This window comes from Eubalaena glacialis, chromosome 19, assembly GCF_028564815.1.
Source record: "Eubalaena glacialis isolate mEubGla1 chromosome 19, mEubGla1.1.hap2.+ XY, whole genome shotgun sequence".
Lineage (NCBI taxonomy): Eukaryota > Metazoa > Chordata > Mammalia > Artiodactyla > Balaenidae > Eubalaena > Eubalaena glacialis.
In genome coordinates, this window is record NC_083734.1 from 2,836,345 (window position 1) to 2,860,753 (window position 24,409).

Below are 24,409 nucleotides of genomic sequence, written 5' to 3' on the forward strand. Positions count from 1 at the left end.
GGAGGAGGACCCTGAGCCACAGCAGCTGCCCCGCCAAAGGGGACGGAAGACCCTCCCCCACCCCGAGCGCGGCCAGGACCCCACCTGGGGCACTTCAGCCAGATGGGAAGTCTGAAGGAGAGCCCTTGGGGCGGGGGGGGGATGGGGGGTGGCCAGTGAGGGAGTGTAACTCACCCTAGGAACGTGTGATCCACCACTGAGTGAATTGCTCCGTTAGGCTCTCTGTAGTACGTTACATCTACATCACAGGATGAGGTGGCGAGAGTCAATCACTAGGCTAGTCTAGGAAACAGCTGCTTAAGCCACTATCAGAATAATCAATCATAAAATAGCTCAGACAGAATTTCAGTACGGAATTTTCATTTGGTATATCGTACCTTACACTTTTTTAATATACAGCAGGTTCTTATTAGTCATCCATTTTATACACATCAGTGTGTACATGTCAATCCCAATCTCCCAGTTCATCCCACCACCACCACCACCCCCTGCCACTTTGCCCCCTTGCTGTCCATACGTTTGTTCCCTACATCTGTGTCTCTATTTCTGCCCTGCAAACCGGTTCATCTGTACCATTTTTCTAGATTCCACATACATGCGTTAATATACGACATTTGTTTTTCTCTTTCTCACTTACTTCACTCTGAATGACAGTCTCTAAGTCCATCCACGTCTCTACAAATGACCCAATCTTGTTCCTTTTTATGGCTAATATTCCATCGTATATATATATACCACGTCTTCTTTATCCATTGATCTGTTGATGGGCATTTAGGTTGCTTCCGTGACCTGGCTATAGTAAATAGTGCTGCAATGAACACTGGAGTGCATGTGTCTTTTTGAATTGTGGTTTTTTCTCTGGGTATATGCCCAGGAGTGGGATTTCTGGGTCATATGGTAGTTCTATTTTTAGTTTTTTAAGGAACCTCCATACTGTTCTCCATAGTGGCTGTATCAATTTACATTCCCACCAACAGTGCAAGAGGGTTCCCTTTTCTCCACTCTCTCTCCAGCATTTATTGTTTGTAGATTTTTTTTGATGATGGCCATTCTGACCGGTGTGAGGTGATACCTAATTATAGTTTTGATTTGCATTTTTCTAATAATTAGTGATGTTGAGCCTCTTGGCCATCTGTATGTCTTCTTTGGAGAAATGTCTATTTAGGTCTTCTGCCCATTTTTTGATTGGGTTGTTTGTTTTTTTTTAAGATTGAGTTGCATGAGCTGTTTATATATTTTGGAGATTAATCCTTTATCCGTTGATTTGTTTGCAAATATTAAACATTCTAATTAAGCAAAAGTATTGGCTTGTCTACTAGTATATTCTGCTTTAGAATAAATACATTATATTTGGTAAAATTGGCATGAATTGTAATAATGTTCTTAGTTTCCAGATATCCCCTGTCGGAGACAATTCTTTGACCACAAGTTTTCTCCAACTATAAATCCATTTTTTTTGCCTTTATCTATCAAAGGAGGTGTTGGTCAGCTTTCTTTAACTGATTATTTCTCATTTTAAATTCTCAGCCAAGAAGATTTTTCTCAAGTTTTACTTTGTCATTTGTGGGTTGTTTTTTAAAATAATCTATAGAGTAAATAGGGTTTTTTTTCCAACTCTATCCTCCTTCCCCATCTGCTGACCCAAAACAAGTATTTCTGTAAGCACATTCACGAGACACCAATCCCATAAGATTTTACACAAAAACTGGTCCCACTGCCGATCCTGCCTAGAAGGGGTTTGTAAAGCACACAAGCATCTTAAAGATCCCAGGCCTACGGAACCTTTGAAGTGCCGGTGTGTGTTGTTTCCCAAACTTACTTGAGCATGGAGTCCTTTTTCCTCAATACCTCTCAACCTTAGGACACGTGACGTGACTTTTCTGTGTTCTGTACCTGGTCGTTGTGTTTGGGTGCAGAAGCTGTCTTCATGTCACAGATGGGGGTGCAGGCTTCTGCCTTCTGTGGGCAGAGGGCCTGGAGCAGGATCCACGGCGTGCTGACTCTTCAGAACCAGGGCTTGCACTCTGCATCCTTTTTTGCTATTGACCTTGATCAATAAATCCATTTGTCTGTGGGTGTGTTTATAGCTACTGATGCTGAAGGGACTGATGATGACAGAGGCCAGGCTGCCCCCACTGGGTGGCGGTGTGTGGCCTGGAGCCCAGAAATGGTCACCAGTCCCAGGCCTCAAAAGCATCCTAGAATTCAGATCAGCATCAGATTCCACCCTGAGGCTACGTGGCCCAACGATCTGGGCCTCGCTGCCCTTGTTTATATCTTATCGCTACTGTATGAAAGGTGTTTCTCAAGGTCTGTGATACGTGAAAATGCTGATGCCACAAGAGGACCGAAGGAAAGGTGACCAGCCTGGCCCTGGTCGGGGCCTCACGGCGACTGGATCTGCGGAGGGTGCGTGGGCAGGACGCAGATGGGGGTCTCCGCGAGGTGGGCTGCTGCACGGGGCCCGCTAGCCCCCTTTCCAGAGCTTCACAAAGGCTTTGTGTACAGACTTGGGCAGCAGACTCAGCCTAGAAATATGCACTTCTTAATGTAACAGTGGCATTTGCCATTTTGTTTTGATTTGAAATCTCCAATTTGAAGCCATTTACGTTATTGAATAATGGTAGCAACCCCTGGAGCCTCGTCTTCCGGTCAGCTGAGGTCTTCTAAAGAGCAGTTAACCGCAATTCAGACCCGTTACGTCACACGAGGCACCGGCTGAAGGTCTATTTTTGAGGATGTGGGGTGGGGCAGCCACTCTCTGCTTCCTTTCTTGCTAGGGCCTGGCAGTCAGGAACCTGATGACAAGCCCCACTACCAGCGTGCCCATCGCTGCCCCCAGAGCAGCCCCTCGGCGGATGGCCAGCTGTTTGGCCGACAGCCTGCCAAGGGGAGCTGGCAGGGGTTGGGCTGCTTCCGGAGTCCCGAAGAGGTCCAGATGGGCCTCGGGCCTTGAGTACATTGTCAGGGTCACGCCAGGGTAGCTGCCCGTAGCCACTGCAGAGGCAAACAGGGGCCAGTTTAGCATGAGGGGGGCGGCGGGGGGGTGCCTGGAGGTGCACGATCGACGCCTGTGCCTCACAGCAGGAGACGCCCGCCTTTTCTCTACGGCACGACCAGAGAAGGGAACTACGTGGGATGCGCAGGAAAGGCTGTCGCTAAGATGAGATGAGATCAGACGTGTGTGCCGGTCTGAGCCTGTGTGATGCCTAACCTTCACCAGTGACCTCAGGGCACGTATGAAACGCTTAGTCGAGCTGCCTTTGCACGTTCCCTGGTGACAAGTGAAGCCCATAGAGTCTGCAGCTGGTTCCCCACCGCAGGACGAGGCACGAGCACTGGGATAGCTGGGGCTTTGGGCCGTGATAACCAGCGCCCGCCCCGGGGCAGCAGAGCGGCCACCTCGTGGGGTTCGGGGGGTCGGCGGGAAGTGCCCGCACGCTGCTGAGTCGAGCCAGGCTGACCTGCCCAACCCACGCCTGCAGGCCTCCCACCCTGCGTTTGAGGTGAGTGCTGACAACACGCTCTAGGGTCCAACGGTCCGTGCTCCGACCTCATCCCCTGCCTTTGCAGTTGCAGGATGACGGGGCAGAGACCTAAGCGCTCAACCCGCTCCCTCATCTGCATGGAACCGAGGCTCACTGCCCCCCAGGCTGGGGAGGGACGGGGCCTGCTTCCCGGGGCCTCTTAGGTAGTGGATGTTAGTGTCACTCTCCTGTCGTTAGGACGGACGTCACTGTCACGCTGAGGAAGAAAGGCAGCTGGGGCTCGCGTAGTTCCCGGTCACCCGAGCACGCGGGGCAGCGTTACCTGAAGATATGACCGCTCTCTCGGGCCCGGGTCTGAGGCTGGGGGCTGTGCTCTCAGCGGCCTGGGGCGGCAGCCCCACGCGTTTCTGCACCTGAAGGAGACGGAGTCGTCCGGTTGGCCTGCTGTCCACCCCGGCCTCAGCTGTGCCCTGCAGGCCGAGCAGGACATGGTCACACACAGGCACACCTCGGAGGCTCCAGACCACTGCAATAAAGCGGATGTCACAACAAAGCCACTCACGGGGTTTTCTGGTTTCCCGGTGCATATAAAAGCGATGTTTGCACGATACTGGAGTCTGTTGAGCACACAATACCATCATGTCTAAAAAAGCCTTGTCCCTGCCGCAGCTAAAGAGTGCCTCTTTGCTAAAAAATACTAACCATCACCTGAGCCTTCAGCAGGCCATCAGCTTTTTGCAATAGTGACATCAGAGATCAGTGACCACACCTCCCCATGAGGGAGATAATGAGGAGGTTTGACATATGATGAGAATTAGCAAAATGTGAGGGAGACATGAAGTGAGAAATGCTGTTGGGCAAATGGCGCCGATAGACTTGCTCAATGTGGGCTCGCTCCAGACCTTCAACCTGTAGAAACCACAGCATCTACAAAGCGCGGCACAGCGAGGTCTGCCCGTGTTCACCCTTCTGGGGGACTTTACAGCGGTGGTGTGTTAGGGCTGTGTTAATCCGTCGTCTCAGACGTCAGGAGCACTGGATCCACACACGAAGGCAAACCCACACTCCGCGGGGATTCGGTCTGAGAACACCCCCTCCATGCTCAGCCCGCAGCCTAAGCTGTGGCTTTAACGCCTCTGACGAGCAAGTGACGGTCCCCCCGGTTTCAGTTCTTCCGAGAGGATGGTGACACGGCGCTGTCGTCACCTCCTCCAAGGTCACAGCGCCCTCGGGGCTCACCCACGTTCAGACGAGTCTGACTGAGCCGTTTGCTTTAGTTTGGCCTTCGGCAGTCGGGCGGCTGAGGTTTCCTTTGTGCGTCTGGTGTGGTTTCCTGCGGTACCTGCATGGGGCGCCGCTGGCGCCGCACCGTCTCTATGACGCCCGCAGTCCTAGCACAGGGCGCCCCCTGGCGTTTCGGGGGAGCAGCACTCACCTCCTCCGCGGCCCGCTTCCAATCCATCCAGGCGGTGGAGGTGACGAAGGCCGCGGCGGCCAGGAAGACACAGGCCAGCATGCCCAGCCAGAGGCCTGCAGGACACGGGGCAGTGGGAGCGTCTGATGGCCGCCCGGGGCCCCCGCCTCCCCCCACTCCACGTACCCGTGATCCCCAGCCCGACCACGAAGGTCAGCACGGCGCCCAGCGGGAGGCCGACGACGTAGTAGGCGACGGCGTTCACGACCGCCCCGAAGGCCTGCCTGCCGGTCCCTCTCAGGACCCCACCGTAGAGACACTGCGGGGAGGCAGAGGGGGCCGGGGTTGGTGACGCGGAGGCTGACGGGGGTCTCAGCAGCGGGAGCTTCCGCAGGAATCTACGGGGCCTGGCCTCGTCTAAGTCCACAGCACGGGACCTGGATGGGCCCTTGTCCCCCTTCCTTCCCAGCGGGGACCTGCGCGGGGTCATGCAGAAGCCGCTGCATTTCGACACAACTCCAGAGCCCGGGTCGACACCTTGACTGCCTCCCTGGAGAGGGAAGGCGAAGTTGGTGACGGACTACCCACCGGCTTGGGAAACTGAGCTCGCCTCATCCGGACTGTGTGTAGGTCTCTTGTTGCTGCTGCACCAAGTTACCACAAACAGTGGCTTAAAACAAGACACGTGGATTATTTTACAGTTCCTGAGATTAGAAGGCCGAAATGGTCCCATTGTGCTAAAGGTGGAGCTGGTTCCTTCTCGAGGCCCCGGGGAGAATCTGCTTCATTGCCTTTTCCAGCTTCTAGAGGCACCTGCATTCCTGCCCGCAGGCCCCAGACAGCAAAGGCATCGCTCTGACCTCTGCTTCTCCCTCTCTCACTTCTAAGGACCTCTGAAAACACTGGGCCACCTGGATAATCCAGGACAGTCTCCCCACCTCAAGACCCTCGGCTTAATCACATCTGCAAAGATCCCTTTTGCCACGTGACGCCCACAGGTCCGGGGATCAGGATGTGGATGCCTTTGGGGCATTATCCTGCCTTCTGCACCAGCAGGTGAAGGTGTCTTGTTCCATATGGAAGAGGCAGCCTTTCCCGCTGCTGCCCCATGATGACGCTCTCGTGAGACCTGTCTATAGAAAGCACAACCTCTTCACTTGTCTCATCCTCCCAGCTCAATCCCAGACCTAATGAGCTAAAGAACTACAGGCTCCGCGCATGCCCTGTCAGCACTATTGATCAACAGATGTTCGGTTACTTTTATTTTGTTAAGATGAGGGATGGGGAGTATTGTGTGGTTTGCTTTCCCACATTTGAGCAAAGAGGTAAATGCGTTGGGGGTAGGAGACGTGTGCCTCTTCAACTTTAAAATATGGCACACATGTTTCTCAATATGTATCATGACATAAAAGATGATCCTTTTTGTTAAAAAAAGACTTCTGCCAAATTACGATTGATGTGCTCTGGACCAGTATTTCTCAGTCTGGGGGGTGGTTTTGCCCTCCAGGGGCCATGTGGCAATGTCTGGAGCTGGTTTTGGTTGTCACAACTCGGGGTGGGGGGTGCACTGGCATCTAGCGGGCTGAGGACAGGATGCTGCTAAACATCCTACGATGCCCAGGGCAGCCCCCCTACAACAAAGAATTATCTGTCCTAGAATGTCAGTGCCAAGGCTGAGAAGCCCTTTAGAGCACTGTGAATTACAGAGACAGTTTCAGTGGGCCCGCTAGCCTGAGGCTGTGGGCCTGTTAGGGAGAAGCAGTGGACCGGTGGACAAGCGATTTTACAGGGAGCTCCAATGAGACGAAACAGCTGGGGCAGGGGATGCTTGGTAAGTTCTCTGTCCCAAGTGGGCCAGAGGCTGAGCATGCATGTAGCAGAGGCTGTAGCAGGCCCAAGCCTCCCACACACCCTGGACAGCGGAGCCTGTGCACATGCACAGAAGAGACACGAGAGGACCCAGAAGAAAGCAAAAGCTGGGGCAGACTTGAAAACAGCCTGAACTCTGCGTGGGCCCCGGCCCATACTCGGCTCCTTCAGCAGAGAACGGAAGCCCTACCAGCGGTCAGACGTGCCTCAGCATCCCCTCCAAACAGTAACTGGCTGAACACTGAGCTATGCAGACAGAGGGGTGACCCCTAGGAAGCTAAGCTTAACAATAAAAACGAGAAAAACAAAATACAAAACTGAGCAGAGACAGCAGCTGCAGTTTGGGGAGGAGACAGGATCACAGGCAAGACTAAACAGAACAGCAGTCCTTGGGGAAAGGCTGCTCTCTGGGATGGACCCATGGTACATCACCAAGCAGGCCTCAGTACATCTAGATCCCTGGTGGTCTAGTGGTTATGACTTGGCACTCGCAGTATGTTTAGAAAAACTGGATTAATACAAAAGATGTTCTTTGACCACAACAGAATTAAATTAGAGATGTCTACTGGAAAGAATTCTGGAAATACCCCCAAATATTTGGAAATTAAACAATACACTTCTCAACCCATGGGTCAAAAAATAAATCACAAGAGAAATTTTAAAATATTTTGAATGAAAAAAATACAATATATCAAAATTTATGAAATGCAGTTAAAGCAATACTTAGAGGGAAATGTATAGCTTTAAACGGCCATATTAGAAAAGAAAGGTCTCAAATCAGTAGCCTAATATTCCACCCTAGGAGACCAGTAAAGAAAAGCAAACTATGCCTGAATAAAGCAGAAGGATGAGCATAATACGAATTAAAGTGGAATTCACTGAAATAGTCAACAGAAAACAGCAGAGAAAAATCAATGAAACCAAAATTCTGGTTCTTTGATAGGATTCACAAAACTGATGAACACTTACTAAGGATTTGATCTTGGTAAAATAAGACCAAGAAAACAGGAAAGTGAAGACACAAATTACCAAAATTAGGAATGAAAGGAGAAACATTACTACTTTCCCTAAAGAAAAGGATTGTAAGGGAATATTATGAGCAACTTCATGCCAAAGATTTAGACAATTTAGTTGAAGTGAATAAATTCCTAGAAAGACACACATTATTAAAACAAACTTAACAAGAAATAGAAAGTGAGGGACTTCCCTGGTGGCACAGTGGTTAAGAATCCACCTGCCGATGCAGGGGATATGGGTTCGAGCCCCGGTCCGGGAAGATCCCACATGCCGCGGAGCAACTAAGCCCGTGCACCACAACTACTGAGCCTGCGCTCTACAGCCTGCAAGCCACAACTACTGAGCCCACGTGCCACAACTTCTGAAGCCCGCGCGCCTAGAGCCCGTGCTCCACGGCAAGAGAAGCCACTGCAGTGAGAAGCCCAGGCACCGCAACGAAGAGTAGCCCCCGCTCACCGCAACTAGAGAAAGCCCACGCGCAGCAACGAAGACCCAACGCAGCCAAAAATAAATTAATAAAATAAATAAGTTTTTTAAAAAAAGAAATAGAAAGTAAATAGACCTATAACAAGTAAATAAATTAAATTAGTTAAAAATCTTCTGACAAAAGCCAGACAAAAGCCCAGATGGCTTCACTGGTGAATTCTATCACCTGTTTAAAGAAGAAGTAATGCCAATCCTTCACAAACTCAAAATGTATAGATATGAGGAGAGAACACTTTCAAAATCATTCCAGGAGGCCAATGATATGCTGATACCAAAGCCAGATCAAGATATCACAAGGAAAAGATAAAAATCACAGACCAATATCTCTCATGAATGTAGACACAAAATCTTTAACAAAATACTAGGAAACCAAATTCAGTGACATATATTAGAAAAGATATACGCCACGATCGGGAGGGTTTTATCCCAGGAATGCAAGGTAAAACATCTGAAAATCAGTTAATGTAATTACACCATATTAATAAAGGACAAAACCAGATGATTATCTCAGTAGATACATAAAAAGCATTCTACAAAATCCAGCACGCATTCATGAGAAAGTGTTTCAAAGCAGGAGAACAGCTCTTCCTCAGCCTCAATAAGGGGCATTTATAAAAATTTTACAGATAACATATTTCATGCTGAAAGGCTGAATACTTTCCCTTTAACACCGAGAACAAGGCACAGGTGTATCCTATTGCCACTTCCACTCAACATCGTACTGGAGGTTCTAGCCAGATGGAAAAGGAGAAGTAAAACTCTTTATTCACAGATGACATGATCCTATATGTAGAAAATCTTAAGGACTCCACACACCAAAAACTACTAGAATGAGTTTAACAAGGTCACAGGATAAAAGATCAATAAACAAAGATGAATTATCTTTCTATAAACTAGCAATGAACAACCTAAAAATGAAATTAAGAAAAGAGTTCCATTCATAATACCATCAAAAAGAACAAAATATTGGGGAATAAATTTAACAAAAGTAGTGCAAGATTTGACCACTGAAGACTACAGCACATTGCTGAGGTAAATTAAAGAAAATCTAACTAGTCGGAGAGACATTCCATGTTCGTTTTAACAATACTATTAAGATGACAATTCTCCCAAAATTGCTCTGTAGAGTCAACACAATTCCTTTCAAAATCCCAGCAGGCTTTTTAGTAGAAATTAACAAGCTGGTTCTAAAATACATATGGAAATGCAAAGGATCTAGAAGAACAAAAGCAATTAAAAAGAGAGAACAAGGTTAGAAGATTTATACTAACTTATTTCAAAGCTCACTATAAAGCTACAGTAATTAAGACAGTGTAGTATTGGCACAGGATGGGCATATAAATTAATGAAACAGAATTATGAATCTATAAATAAATCGCTACATTTACAATCAATTGATTTTTGACCAAAGTGCCAAGATAATTCACTGGGGAGGGAATAGCCTTTCTTTCACACACCAAGAATGGTGTTGGGACTGTTGAATATCCACACACAAAAAAATAAACTTAGACCCTTACCTCGTACCAAACACAAAAATGGGCTCAAAATGAATCATAAACGTAAGTGTAGGACCTAAAACTATAAAATGTCTAGAAGAATTCATAAGAGAAAATCTTTGTGACCTTGGGTTAGGCAAAGATTTCTTATACATGACAGCAAAAGCGTGAACCATCAAAGAAAAGAAAACGAAAAACTGGACTACATTAAAAGTGCAGGGCTTCCCTGGTGGCGCAGTGGTTAAAAGTCTAGCTGCCAATGCAGGGGACACGGGTTTGAGCCCTGGTCTGGGAGGATCCCACATGCCGCGGAGCAACTAAGCCCGTGCGCCACAACTACTGAGCCCACGTGCCACAACTACTGAAGCCCACGCACCTAGAGCCCGTGCTCCACAAGAGAAGCCACCACAATGAGAAGCCCACGCACCACAATGAAGAGTAGCCCCCGCTCGCCGCAACTAGAGAAAGCCCGCGCTCAGCAACGAAGACCCAATGCAGCCAAAAATAAAAATAAAAGTTATTTTTTAAAAATAAATAAATAAATAAATAAGAAAATGAAAGTCAGGCCACAGACTGGGCTTGCAAATCATATACCTGATAAAGGACTTATGTGTAGAACATATAAAGAATTATTGAGGGAGGGGGGTGTGGGAGGGATGGACTGGGAGTTTGGGGTTGGTAGATGCAAACTATTATATGTAGGATGGATAAACAACAAGGTCCTACTGTAGAGCACAGGGCCCTATATTCAATATCCTGAGATAAACCATCATGGAAAAGAATACATTTTAAAATGTATATGTGTATAACTGAATCACTTTGCTGTACACCTGAAACTAACACAACATTGTAAATCGACTATACTCCAATAAAAATTAAAATTAAAAACAAACTATACAAAAGCTCTTAAAACACAACAATAAGAAAACAAGCCAATTTTAAAATGGGCTCTGAACAGACACCTCACCAAAGAAGACATACTGGTGGCAAATAAGCGTATGAAAAGATGCTCCACATTACGTGTCAGTCGGAAGTTACAAATTAAAGCAGCAATGAGACACCGCTACACACCTGTTAGAATGACTAGAATCAAAACACTGACGACACCAAATCCTGGCGAGGATGCAGAGCAACAGGAATTCTCGTTGACTGCTGATGGGAATGCAAAATGGTGCAGCCACTCTGGAAGGCAGTTGGGCAATTTCTTACAAAGCTAAACATAATATTACCATGCTATTTAGCCATCATGCAGCCAGGTATTTGCAGAAAGAGTTGAAAACTATGTCCACACAAAAACCTGCACAATAATGTTCACAGCTTTATTCATAATTGGCCAAACTTGGAAGCAACCACAATGCCCTTTAATGTGGTCCGTCCAGGCAGTGAAGCATCAGTGCTAAAAAGAAACGAGCTGTCAGGCCATGAAAAGACCCAGTGGAGGCACCTTACGTGCACATGACTAAATGAAAGAAGCCAATCTGAAAAGGCTACGTGTTGTTTAACTCCAGCTATAAGACACTGGAGAAGGCAAAACTAGAGACAGTAAAAAGATCAGTGATGGCCAGCGGGTGAGGGAGGGGGACAGCGGGAGAAGGGGAGGAATGAACAGGGGGAGCAGAAAGGGGTTTTATGGCAGTGAAATTATGCATATGATTCCTTTTTTTTTGGCCCTACCACACTGCTTGTGGGATCTCAGTTCCCTGGCCAGGGATTGAACCCGGGCCACGGCAGTGAAAGTGCCGAATCCTAACCACTAGACCACCAGGGAACTCCCATGATTCTTTTTTTTTAATTGAGGTATAGTTGATTTACAATGTTGTGTTAGTTTCTGCTGTACAGCAAAGTGATTCATTTATATATATATATATATATATTCTTTTCCACTATGGTTTATTACAGGATATTGAATACAGTTCCCTGTGCTATACAGTAGAACCTGGTTGTTTATCTATTTTATATACAGTAGTTTGTATCTCGTATGATTCTATAATGGTCGGTCCATGTCATTATACCTTTGTCAAAATCCATAGAAAGTACAATGCCAGCAATGAACCCTATGGAGAACTATGGACTTAATTAATTATAATGTATCAATATTCTTTCATCAACTAAATAAATGTCCTGCACTAATACCGGATGTAAATAAAAGGGGAAAGGAGGAGAGAGAGGGGTTTATGGGAACTCGCTGTATTTTCTCAATTTTTCTGTAAACCCAAAACTGGTCTTAAAAATAAAATCTGTTTTTAAAGTTTTAAGACAAACAATACCAAGAATTGGCAAGGAAGGGGGAGGAACTGGAATCCTCATATATTGCTGGGGGGAATGTAAAATGGTACAGCTGCTTTGGAAAACAGCTTAATTGTTTCTTAGAAAGTTAAAAATAAACTTACGCTTCAACCTAACAATTCAAATCCTAGGACTCTACCAAGAGGAGCAAAAACATACGTCTACATGATGACTTGTATGTGAACGTTCCCAGCAGCCTTAGTCACAACAGCCAACACTGAAAACAACCTAAATGTTCACCTGATGAATGGGTAGACAAAACATGTTACAGCCACACAATGGACCATCATTCGGCCACAGAAAAGAAATGAAGTCCTGAAAAATGCTACAACATGGACAAACCTCAAAAACATTTCACTAAGTGAATGAAACCAGACACGAAAGACTACATACTGTATGATTCCATGTCTATGAAATATTCAGAAAAGGCAAGTTCACACAGACAGAAAGCAAGTCAGTGGATTGCCTAGGGCTGGCCATGGGAGCAGGGAGTGACTTCAAAACAGGCCCCAGGAATTTTCTGGGGGTGATAAAAATATTCTAAAACTGGACTGCAGTGTTGGCTGCACAAGTATAAATTTATTTTAAAGGATTGACTTATGTACTTAAAATGCATGAATTTATGGTATGTAAATTATAACTCAAGAAAGTTATAAAAAATATAAAATAAAGATTAGGTCCATGGAACACATAAATTAAGAATGGTATAGATTGGGTCTTCCCTGGTGGCGCAGTGGTTAGGAATCCACCTGCCAATGCAGGGTACACAGGTTCAAGCCCTGGTCCGGGAAGATCCCACATGCCACGGAGCAACTATGCCCGTGCGCCACAACTACTGAGCCCACGTGCCACACCTACTGAGCCTACGTGCCACAACTACTGAAGCCCATGCACCTAGAGCCCGTGCTCCGCAACAAGAGAAGCCACCGCCATGAGAAGCCCACGCACCGCAACAAAGAGTAGCCCCCGCTCGCCACAACTAGAGAAAGCCCACGCACAGCAACGAAGACCCAACGCAGCCAAAAATAAAAATAAATTAATTAATTAAAAAAAAAAAAACAGAATGATATAGATCTAGCCAGGGGGAAAGATGATAGATGCAGATACACAAGCTCTAAGGTCCCTTGCAATTGCTAACTGTACATCTGCCTCAGGTTCCCTGGTGGGCAAACTGAACGGAGAGGTGCTGCCTTCAGAACATTTAGAAGCCAGAGCTCTCCCCGACCTTACACTGCAGGAGGAATCTCTCAGCTGTGGCCTCACCTTGGAGCTAGAGAAAAAGTAATAACAGTGTCCTTAACACTAGCCCATGACAAAAGCAATAACAGAATCCATAAGATGGTTTCTCTTAATGTTCTGCGGTAAAAGCTATGGATTTGATGACGAAAACCAGCCCAGAGCAAGCGGTCCTGCTGAGGTCAGAAATGTGCTCCAGGTATCTGCCCAGTTAAATTCAAAGGCCAGTCCTGGAACATACAGGGAACTGGGCAGAGAGCACTGGGGCTTCTGGAAAATTCCTCCACGAATAGTTTCTCCCAAGGTTATTTATTTTCCATAAGAGTTGATAATAATTCTCGTGCAGGTGTTTGCCCCAGTGTTCTGTGCCGCTAGCTAAGCACTCGCTCCATGAAGAGATGTGGATTTTACGCTCGGGATGCCTTCCTGGAAGATTCACGTGACCCGAGATGTGAAGTAGAAGACCCAGAATTTCAAATTCTGCTTATCAAATGAGACTTTAGTGCTTTCTTTCTTTATGCCATGCTTTTGAAAGTTCACATAATTCAAACCTGCACTAAATGGGACCTGCCCTTTAGCGATCAAAGGAGCAGAAAGTCAGGCCCGCTGTACTCTGGGCTGACCCACTCCTCAGAAGTGTCCCTTTGCTCTGGCCACTGGCGCGACTGCTCCTGGCCCCCGCTCTGGGGAATGAGGAAGGAACGGATTAGTGAGTTTACACTGGGGCCAGTGTTCAGTATTTTGCTCATCTGCGTGCATCTCTGGCGTGTTGGAATTGCACAGCAGAAGGGGGCTCGTTATTTTGAATGACAGAACCAACACGAGCAGACACTTCGGGCACTTCTTCTCCGGTCAGCCCTCTCAGCGAATCGGCCCTGACCGGCCTCGGGGAGGGTGCGTGAACGTGGGGGGGTTCAGAGCAGGACTCACACAGACTGCCTCAAACAGGTGGAAGACGATGTAAAGCGGCAGGACCTTGCTGACCAGGGCGACCACTTCCCTGCAGGAGAACGGGAGCGGTAAGTCACGAGCGCATCCTTGGGGTGCCCTTCGTGTCCCTTCTATTCCGCCCCTGCCCCATGCCAACGTAACTGATGCTCCTGTCTCTGAGTTTCCCTGTGTCTGGGGGACACACGTTTTAACCCCCCGAGGAGCCCCCAAACTTTGCCCTGCCCTTCGGTTGGTGCCCGGTCTACCGACAGGTGAGCGGTAGAGGGGGCGTCTCTGGGCACCAGCTGGGGAGCACCTGGCATCCCCAGAAGTGAGTGAGAGAACTGATTACCTACTCGTCATTGCTAAAGATGTGGCCCAGCTTATTCCTCAGGAGGCTCAACACGGTGCCCACGACCAGCGAGGTGCCAACTGTAAGAGACCAAAGGCACAGCCCAGCTTCCACCCACGTTCATTGGGACTAAGACCCTCGTTTGTGGTCTGGTAAGGAGGGCACCACATGTGAAATGCCCTTCCTCCTGTGGTTCTCAAAGTGGGGTCCCTGCACCGGCCGCAGCAGCATCACTGGTAGCTGGTTAGAGAATGCATATTCTCAGACCCTCACCTCTGACCTACGGAGTCAGAAACTCTGGCAGGTGGGGTTCTGTGTTTTCACACACACACCCCTACCCACCCCCAGGGCTGAAGCCTGAGAGCCACTGCTCTCCACAAGGAGCTGATCTGAGCCTGGTGGCTGCAGAAAACAAAGGCAGGATGGATACAGACGGGGCCACGCTGAGGGCTGGGATGGGCAGGTCCCAAGCTCCTGGAAACGCAGCAGGGCAGGCTCGAAGGAGGACCGGCTTTCCCAGAGTCCCACTAAGTGATGGAAACTGACAGCCCAGAACCCCAGCGGCAGGGAAGGAGCGGAAGGGGCACAGCAGGCTTGCTGCTCGTCAGAGGGGCTGCTCTAGGCCACGTGGCAGGTATGACAGGTTTGGAAGGTGAACTGTTGGCTCCCAGGCCCTCCCCGGCCTAGGCCCCGACCCCACCCACCCGTGCAGAGGGTGCCTGAGACGGCAGATCGCTTGGCTTGCACGGTGTCTGCGGCTCCCAGGGCCGTCCCCACTCGGAAACAGACTGCAATGCTGAGCCCCATGGGAATCTGGGATCAGAGAAAAGAAGGTGTGGTGGTTAGAGCCCCCCTCCTGCCCTGAGGGCCGAGAGGAAGGAAGGCAGGATGTGTCCCAGGGGGGCGGGGCCCGCGAGGCTGCTGGCGACAGGCCGAGACCTGGGAGGTGGGGTGGGCTACCCAGGACCAGCCAAACCCACCGGGCCGCGCCATCAGACATCACAGGCAACCAAAATCAACGCGCTGCCGGAAACTCACGAGTAAACGCGTGTTAAAGAGGTGGATGTGGTCTTAACTATGTTAGAAAAGTTCCCTGTAAGAAGAAAAGATTCAGCGGAAGCCATCCATAACAACAAGAATCACCTTATAAATTAGTTTAGTGCATGTAGATTTTTGCAACTCCCTTGATTAAAGCTAGGGTCACAGACTGCATGCCCCAGGAGGCTGGCAGATGCTACACGAGTGACACGGGACAACCCACGTGTCCGGGGGAGAGGAAGGAGCTGCAGGGACCACGGTGGACGCGAGGAAATGCCCTCACGAGGGCCACTGTCCCCCAGCGCCCACCAGCTGGGGTGTGCAGGAACGTGGGCTCACTGCTAAACGGCATGTCCCATTTTTCAAGAAAACGCAAATATCTAGATTGTGATGTGAAATCTCCCAATTTTAAATGGTGCTAATTAATTCAAAACAATTGCCACATCGTGAATTCAGCGGAGCAGCCGTGGGCCACGTGTGTCTGGCAGGGCCTGGGGCCTGGTGGGTGCAGGAGATCCAGAGGGTCCCTCGGGAGACAGAGACAGCCTTTGAGGGGACAGCCCCCCCTCCTCTGACACCCCCAGGCCATCAGGGGGCTGGGCCGGGGGCAGGGCATGGCAAAGGCGCCCCCATCGAGCCTCACCATGTAGACGACAGTGGCCACCTCGTAGATGATGGCCTGGGCAGAGAGGTCGAGCACGCTGAGCAGGCCTGGGGGGTGGCGGGGGACACGGTGAGTGCCCGGCCGGCCAGCCCACAGCCCTGGGCTGACAGCAAGCCCCTCGCTCGGGGGCCAAGGGGCCAGTGGTTTCCAAGGGCAGATACAGCAAAGAACGCTCCCGCTTGGGCTCCAGCCCTCCAGGAGACCCCTGCCCAGGTGTTACAGGGTCAAGGTCTCTCCTCTGTGTACGAGGTGTGATGAGGAAGGGAAAAACTGGACCAGGGGCAGGAAGCCAGAGTTCGGTTCTCAGCCCTGCCGGGTGACTCTGGACCATCTAACTCTCGGGGTCAGTGTTCTCGTCTGTAATTGGGTCAGGGGTGGCCTGGAAGGCCTCTCGGGGCCACCCCAGCCCTGGCTGTTTGGACTGAGTCTGCTGGTGAGCAACGACGTGCCAGGTGCTGCCCACAACTACTCACACACCAGTTCAACCTCACTCCCTCGCTGACTGACCACCACGCCCGGGCATCCACTCAGTGCCAGGCCTACGCTGGGCAGCGCCGGGAGCTCACAGCCCGGTGGGGAGACCGGCCGGGCTGGGGGACCGCCCATCCGGGGGAGGGGGTCCTGAGCTGGGGGGCGGCCCACACGGCTCCCCACACCCTGCTGTCCACATACCCATGAGGAAGCTCCCGATCTCGTAGGCCCACCACTCAATGCAAGTCATGAGCATGCTGGGCACGGCCAGGCGGAAGAAGGGGCCCCAGCCCTGCAGGCACTGGCTGGACCAGCCTAGGAGCAGAGGCCCGCCAGCTGAGCCGCGGTCCACCCTGCGGCCCCGCCCCGCCCACTGCCTTCGGCCCGGGCACCTGGCGTCTTGCGGGGGGCTGGCCAGCGGCCCCAGCGCCGGAGGGGGCTGGAGGGGGCTGGAGGGGGCTGGAGGGGGAGGAGGATGCCCGGCCACGCCCCTGGCGCTTCGGGCTGCGAGCCTGTGACACCAGAGGGCCCCGGGTAACCGCCCCGCCCTTTCTGGACCCTGTTCCCTCCTATGAAAATTTTAGTCCTTATCTCCTCCTCCCCGGAAGTGTTGCTGGGAGGACTGCACGACACCAGGGTGCCAAACGGTTTCTCGAGGCAGACGGGGCTGTGCAGCCACGAGGGACTAGGCCCGAGAGCTGCTCCTGAAGCAGCTGGGAGAGGAGCTCACTGGCCGCGTGGCTGGGTCTCAGGGGCTAAGAGCTCAGAACCTGAGGCCTGGGAACGGGTTCGGTCCAGGCTCCACCACGTACCACCTCTGGCCTTTGGGGCAAATGACAAGCCCTCTCTGCACCAGCTTCCTCCACGTAAATAAACGGGGCTAACGAGGTGTCGTGAAGCTTCACCGAGCAACGTGGGCACCGCCGCTGCCGGCCACCCGTGCTGCTCCTCCAGTCTCCAGCCCGAGACCAGGGAGCCGGCAGAAAGCTCCCTGGGCCTGTCCGCAGCAGGGCCCTGCCCCATGACACACTGGATGGGGAAGCCCGGACCTCTGGGGGCGGCGGGGAGGGGGCCCTGAGGGACGTGCGGGCGGGCCCGGGCCAGGCCTCCTGCAACGGGCTGCAGCTGGGACCCCGCCTGCCACCTGCCCGCTCAGCCCCCAGGAAGGGCGGCCCTCACACCTGCCCACGTGTCCAGGTGCAGCTTCTTCTTCACGATGCAGAGCAGCAGGAAGACGGCCTGCGTGAACTGGGAGACCGTGTTGGCACAGGCCGAGCCCCTGACAGAGCAGGGAGGGCAGGGCTGGGGCCACGGCTAAGTCCGGCCCTGGGCGGGGAGGGCCACGGGCCTGGCTCTGCCGGCACCCCCATCCCAGGATGGGCCCCACCCGGGAGGGACCCACTCTGGGCCTCTTCGGGCAGGCCAGGCAGGGGTGGGCAGCAGCTCCTCGCCCCGTCTCCTTGGCGGCGGGTCCCCAGAACCCGAGGGAACAGCAGCCCCCAGTTCCCCACGACCCCTGGATGCTGGAATGCACGGGCAGCCTCCGCAGTCCCTCCCGTGACGGGGACTGGCCTGCCCGGTCAGGGGTGGCACTCCATGGGCAGGGCTCCCGACCAGGCCCCTGCACTCACCTGACCCCCAGGCCCAGCACGGAAACCAGGATGTAGTTGGCCAGCCCGTTGACGCAGTTGCCCACGACGCCGCTGAGGACTTGGGGCCACATGATGCCCTGAAGTAGGTAAGGGTGGGACTGAGGGGAGTGGACGGAGGCTGGGGACACGCAGCTCCTCGAGGGCCCCCGTGTGGCGATCAGGACGGGGCAAAGCACAGAGGGGACCCCGGGCACCCCTGCCCACTGGAACAGGGTGGGGCTGGGGGCAGCTCCAGCCAGGGACCCGTACCTGATTTTGCAGATATTTGGCCAGCAGGCTGTAAAGAAAATTTGCCTGTATAAAATAAACACACACACGAAGTAAGCAACAACTACCAAAACACCACCAGACGAACACTAACAGACACTTCTTAGATGAGTTGGGGCAACTGCTTCACCACGGTACCTCTGGGACCCCAGAGATGGGCTGTGTGCTGACCTGCGCTCCAGCCCCCGGCCTGGGACCAGCAGGGAGGTGGCCTGAGAGCCGCAGGGCTCCTGGCTGCCGGCCAGGCCTTCCACCCGCTGAGGAAGGAGACCCAGGCCTGCTCACAGAAGGGCCACCAGAGCCCAAACCCACAGGTCGGGACACCCTGGGCCTGGCTCGAGCCGCCAGAGACAAGGATCTGGAGGGGGGGGGCCTTGGACTGAGGGGGCGGGGGCACCCAGGGGTGTGGCACCAGCAGCCTCTGCAGAGCAGGTTAGAGACCCCACAGGGGTGGTGGGCCTTTCCCTGTCTGCCGAGGACAGAGAGGGCCTGTGCGTCAGTGTGTGTGTCGGGGGCACCGCCCTGTCCTTTCTGTCCTCTGTCAAGGCCTGGCCCGGGGCCTGCACCCCCTGCGCACCCTCTCCTCAGCCCTCCGCCTCTCTTCAGCACTGCACAGTCAGCAAGAGCGAGGAGCTGGGTTCAGACACTGGCTCTGCCTCTTGTGAGCTGTGTGGCCTTGGGCAAGTTACTTAACCTCTCTGTGCCTCAGTTTCCTCACCTATAAAGGGGACAATAACATGCGTGTGAATCCTTAATATTTATACATACATTCATATACAAAGTTAATGTTGCAAAGTGTTTACAAAACAGTATTTGGCACATTTAAGTGCTCCAAGAGTTAGGTAAGCATCATGTAAACATTAAGAGTCATTATGATTCTTATTTTATTGGTAGTTAAACTCTGCAGCACCATTGTACAGGAGGGACTTTGTTTATTTGATAAAGTTGCTGCCACAGTGATAACGTGATGTTTCCCCCTGACACAGCCCCAATGGCCCTGTTTGACAAGATACCTTCACTTGGTCTGAAGAGCCAAAGGCTTGGAGGAGAAAAACCAGACTTTTCAGGTGGTTTCCACGATACAGAAGAAATGTGGAGCTGGCCAGGCCCCAAAGAGGTCATGGCACTGGCCTTCCAGACGGGAGGAGGGTGAGGCTGGGGCTCCCTGCCAGGCCTGGCGTCCCCTATGGGCACCCCGCATGCATTCACCCCGACCCGCCCCCTTCCCAGCCCCCTCCTTAAGAGCTCTGTCCCCAGTGCTGGTGTGCCGAGGAGGATAGGGGGGGCCGGAGATGGGAAGATGGACTCCCCCGAAACAGCACTGCCACCTGGTACCGCGTGCACTGAACCACAGCAAATCAAACAGTGTAGCAATGGGTTGGGGGTGGACACACAGACCACTGGGCGGGGCTCAATCTCAGAAACTGATCGGAGTGGATGGACTGCTTATTTAGTATTTAATAAATTAACAGAGAAAAGAGAGAATATTCAATGAGTCTTAGAAAAAGTTTGTTAGATTACAGTCTTAAATGTAATGACAGAAACCATGAAAGGGTTCAGAGGAAATACAGGCAAATGCTTCTATAATCTTGCAATGGGTTCATTGTTTTTAAGCCCAAAGACAGACGTCATAAAGGATGGGATTTATGGGACTGTTACATATGCATTAAAAACTCTAAGTCAAAAGTATCAAAAATTAGAAGGCAAGTGAAAAACTGAAAAATGTTTGTGACATGTCAAAGGGTTAAGAAATTATTTAACAAGAGTTAAAATAATTAAAAAAAGATGAACCCACTAAAATAAGCACAGGATACGGACAATTCACAGAAGGAAAACAAATGATCAACAAATACATGAAAAAACGCTCACCTTCGTTAGCAATAAAATGCGTGTTAAAATAACTTATTTCTAATTGGAAAAAAAATTTTAATAATACTCTGTGCTGATGAGAATATTGCTCTTGGGGGTAGAACTGGTACAAACCGGCATCAAAAGCCATTGACAGAGCAACTCTAATTCCAATAACGCATCTTAAGGAAATCATTCCAGATGTTCACGAAGATTTTTCTATAAGAATGTTTATCACAATCTAATTTATAGTAGTGACTATTGCAAACAACCTAAATACCTAACATGTAGGAACTGGTTAATAAATTACGGCACTAGAGGATACTACATCGCCTTTGAAATGGATATGGTGGAAGGCTATTTAATCCTATCAAGAGACTAATGACATATTTATTTGAAAGAGAAAAAACAGGTTATAATACAACATACACACATTGGCCCCGTTTCACACTGCGCATGGGTCTGTATGTTTGAACACACATGCCCACGAAGAGAAATAATCCTGGAGAGAAGGATTAACCTGTGTTCTCTCTGAGTGGTGGGATTACAGATTTGAAATTTTTCTTCCCCAGGCTTTCCAGAATTTCTCCCATAAACGGTTTTCTAATCAGAAAAACATGTTGTGCTACTTTTTAAAAAAAATAATATTGTAATAACTTTTCTTTTGACCGCGCTGCGCGGCATGTGGGATTGCAGTGCCCGACCAGGGATTGAACCTGTGCCCCCTGCAACGGAAGTTCGGGGTCTTAACCCCTGGACTGCCAGGGAAGACCCCATTCTACTTTTTAAAAGTTCAATCTGCACCAACCAAAATGAAAACTTTTCTCTGGCCCCTTCGGCCGCCAGCGTGAGGGCCGATGGCCTCCCCAGCTGACGGGGAGACAGGCAGAAAGCCAGAATCTCGGGGAGCATGGGCCCAGCCTCCCAAGTTCAGCAGAGGACTTACCGGGAGCGCTGGGATGTAAGCATGCACGTACTCCTGGGCCAGCCTGCGGGAGAACCAGGGCTCTGAGCTGAGCAGCCTGCGCCCCCGGGTGTGAGGAGAGGCTTCAGCAGGCTTTACCCCAGAGACAAGACTCCCAAGTCAAGCGGGACCTCAGCGGTCGGGGGAGGCTGCCACCACATGCTAGGAAGGCGCAGGAGGAGGGGCCCAAGGACCCAACCACAGGGTCTCAGGGCTGGGGAACTTGAATTCGGGGTGACGTGTGGTTTGTAAGGGGGAAAAAAGGTTCTGTCACATCAAGAAATAACCAAATTAAGCGCGCATAATATTAAACGAGCAAGGTGTTCCCATGAGGGAGCAAATCTAAAATTAATAACAGAGCGTGTAATTCATCAGAAATTGGGCTCAGTCCTGTTTCCACTGTTTGGAATTTAGGGTGGTGCACCCTTCACTTCTTCAAAAGCATCTCTGAGGCTCCAACCACACACTGGGACACAAACGCAAACGCCACGCAAATCCTATCTTTTCCTCCTCAGTTAAAACTGGCCGTTGGTCTGCCCCCTGCTGGCCACGGCTGGAGCAGCACGCTGCGCGGGAGAAGCTCCAAACCAACCTCGCAACGTCCCCACGGGGGCCGCGCTCGCGACGCCTCGGGACCCAGAGAAGCGCGGGGCCCGGGGGTGGGCTTCGCCAGGGGCCCCCCCGCCCGGGGTACCTGGACACGGCCGGGTCCTGCCTGCAGAGCAGCAGGATGGGCTGGGTGTTGAGGAAGAGCGCCCAGCAGGGAAGGCAACACAGCAGCAGCGCCAGCGCGCCCCGCTGCAGGATGACTCCCACGTGCTTCCTGTCGCGGCTGCCGAAGCTCTGAAACACAGCGGGTCAGCGCCCACGCCCCGCGCACCTGCCCTCTGCCCCGGGGGCCCTGCCAGGGCTGGGCGGCGGGCTGGCACCGCAGGCGCCTGGCAGGGCGGGGCGGGGCAGCCCTCCATCGCGCCCGGGGCGGCCCCGGCGGGGGCTCGGCCTGCTCACAGAGGGACAGCAGGAGCTGTTTGCTGAGCTCCAGCCTCCGCCCGCCCATGGTGCCCGGCTCGCCAACAGCTCCCGATGGGGGAGGCATCGCCCCCCGCCCCCCCGCGCGAGAGCACCTGCCCACTCTCCCTGGGGGTGAGTGGCAGCCAGGCCCACCGTGAGCCCGGGACCCCCGGAGCTGAGCCCCGCTGGGCTGTGGGCCCCCGAGAGCAGGAGGCCCCGTCCGTGGGCCCTCGCACTCGAGGTCAGGGGACTGTCTTTCCCTCCAGGGCTCTCTCGCCCGGCTGCCCGGGCTCTTTTCAAGGGGAGGGTCTGGTCCCTGCAGCACGTGGCCCTTGGGGGTGGGTGTGCCAGGGACAGCTGCCCCCGCCCAGGGCCTGACGAGCTCCCAGATCCAGGGGACATTAAGGGGCCTCAGGTGGGCCCCCAGCCCCACCGTTTCTGCAGCAGCTGAGGGACTGGCTCTGCCCCTGCCCGGCTCTCGGAGGCCCACCTACCTGGGACATTAAGGTGTCACAGGCCGAGGACAAGCCGAATCCAATGGAAACTCCGCAGACATTGACAAACTGGAGGCACACACAGGAGAGAGCGCAGCCTGTCAGGCGGAGCCCGAGGGGGGACCCTGCGCCTGGGGGGTTGCCCAGCAGCCGGTGACCCATCCTGGCCGGGCCCTGCCTGCGCAGTGTGGTGTGCCTTGGGCGAGGCCCTGAGGTCCAGCTGTGCCCTGAGGCTGTCTCTGCGCCCCGGAGCCCCGGGGAGAAGGTCCCTGCGGCGCTGGCTGTACTCACAGCCACCGAGAGGGTCACTGCCGCCAGCTCCACCTTGCCCAGGTGCCCGCAGAACACCGTGCTCACGACGTAGGTCATGAAGTTCAGCATCTGGAAGAGGAACTGGAGGACGGCGGCCACGGTCAAGGGCCCCCCTCAGTCCTGCTGGCCCCTCACAGCCCAGCCCCACGCGAGAGGCTCTCCAGGCCCTGCGAGGCCGAGCAAAGACCCGCAAAAGCCCCTCGAGGCCACAGGGCAAGTCACCCAGAGCGGGGGAGCGAGCATGGGGCGAGGCTGCTGCAGCAGCCAGACTGGGTGACGGGAGGCCCGGGTCCCCCGCTGCGCAACTGCGTTAACCCCTGAGCCCTGGTCTCCCCGCCAAGCAGCACCCCGCACAGGGGCTGGAGAGGGTACCGCTGGCGATGCTACTGTCACCAGCTCGTCAGGCCACGCACAAACAGAGGAGCGGGGTTAAAGACACCAAAACCTTAGGAACGGCTCTGTCCAGGGGCTGCGATTAGAAAGAAGTTTCTTCTCACTTTTCGTGTTGTCTGAAACTCTTACAGCGAGCACATATTTATTAGTCTTTACGGTCAGGAAAAAATGCATCTAAGCCATCTTCCCTTTGGAAATAAAACAGGCAGAGGCAGCTCTTCTCCTGCAAACGCCCAGAGGGGACCCCCAGCTTCCCGCAGCAGGGGACCTCACCGCCCTCTCAGCTTTCGGCCCAGCCTTCCCGTGGGTTCCCGAAGGAGGACACGCCTGCCTCTTCTGACGGGGGCGGGAGGAGGGGGGCTGCCCACTGCTGAGGGGGTCAGGCCCTGCCAGGCTCTGGGCAGCAGCCCCTGGGGCCACCTGGACACAGTCATCAGGGGCAGTTTCTGGGCAAGGTCGTGAGCAGCCCCTGCCGGCCCTCGCGTCATGCCTGGATGGCGGCCCTCCACCCCACCGCCGCCTCCTTACCAGGGGTCCAGAAAGGACAAAGAGCGTCCTCGCCTCGGCCCCAAAGCCGACGGGGACCAGCCTGCGGAGGGCAGGGCAGCGGCTCCCTCGGCCCGGGGGCACCATGTCCTGGGGGCCGTCCATTCCGAGCCCCGCTGCAGGCTGGAGCACCCGCGCAGCCAGCCTCGCCCGGCCGGCCGGGGCACCGTGCAAC

The 24,409-nt window shown here is 52.6% G+C and overlaps 1 protein-coding gene and 1 non-coding gene across 9 annotated transcripts; both read right to left on the reverse strand.

Annotated features, from left to right (window-relative positions):
- Window positions 1-382: 382 nt before the first annotated feature.
- SLC47A2 (solute carrier family 47 member 2) lies at window positions 383-24,404 on the reverse strand. Of its 8 annotated transcripts, XM_061174601.1 has the most exons (18): window positions 24,217-24,285; window positions 23,741-23,876; window positions 23,275-23,376; window positions 22,984-23,052; window positions 22,173-22,321; window positions 21,461-21,503; window positions 18,649-18,676; window positions 18,379-18,476; window positions 17,929-18,049; window positions 16,949-17,062; window positions 16,256-16,323; window positions 15,279-15,387; window positions 14,579-14,654; window positions 14,223-14,292; window positions 5,089-5,221; window positions 4,924-5,018; window positions 3,811-3,901; window positions 383-2,997 (listed from the first exon to the last, which is right to left on the reverse strand). In XM_061174601.1, the coding sequence occupies exons 3-18, from the start codon at window positions 23,362-23,364 to the stop codon at window positions 2,777-2,779; spliced, it is 1,575 nt and encodes a 524-aa protein (XP_061030584.1). In that variant the 5' UTR covers window positions 23,365-23,376; window positions 23,741-23,876; window positions 24,217-24,285; the 3' UTR covers window positions 383-2,776. The 8 variants fall into 8 exon arrangements, with proteins under 8 accessions (XP_061030584.1, XP_061030579.1, XP_061030580.1 ...); XM_061174596.1 differs by lacking the exon at window positions 23,741-23,876 and having other exon boundaries at window positions 24,217-24,404; XM_061174597.1 differs by lacking the exon at window positions 23,741-23,876 and having other exon boundaries at window positions 17,929-18,026; window positions 18,649-18,693; window positions 24,217-24,404.
- Window positions 11,467-11,538, reverse strand: TRNAE-UUC (transfer RNA glutamic acid (anticodon UUC)). The gene has a single exon. It is a non-coding gene; the product is annotated as a tRNA-Glu (tRNA).
- Window positions 24,405-24,409: the final 5 nt, after the last annotated feature.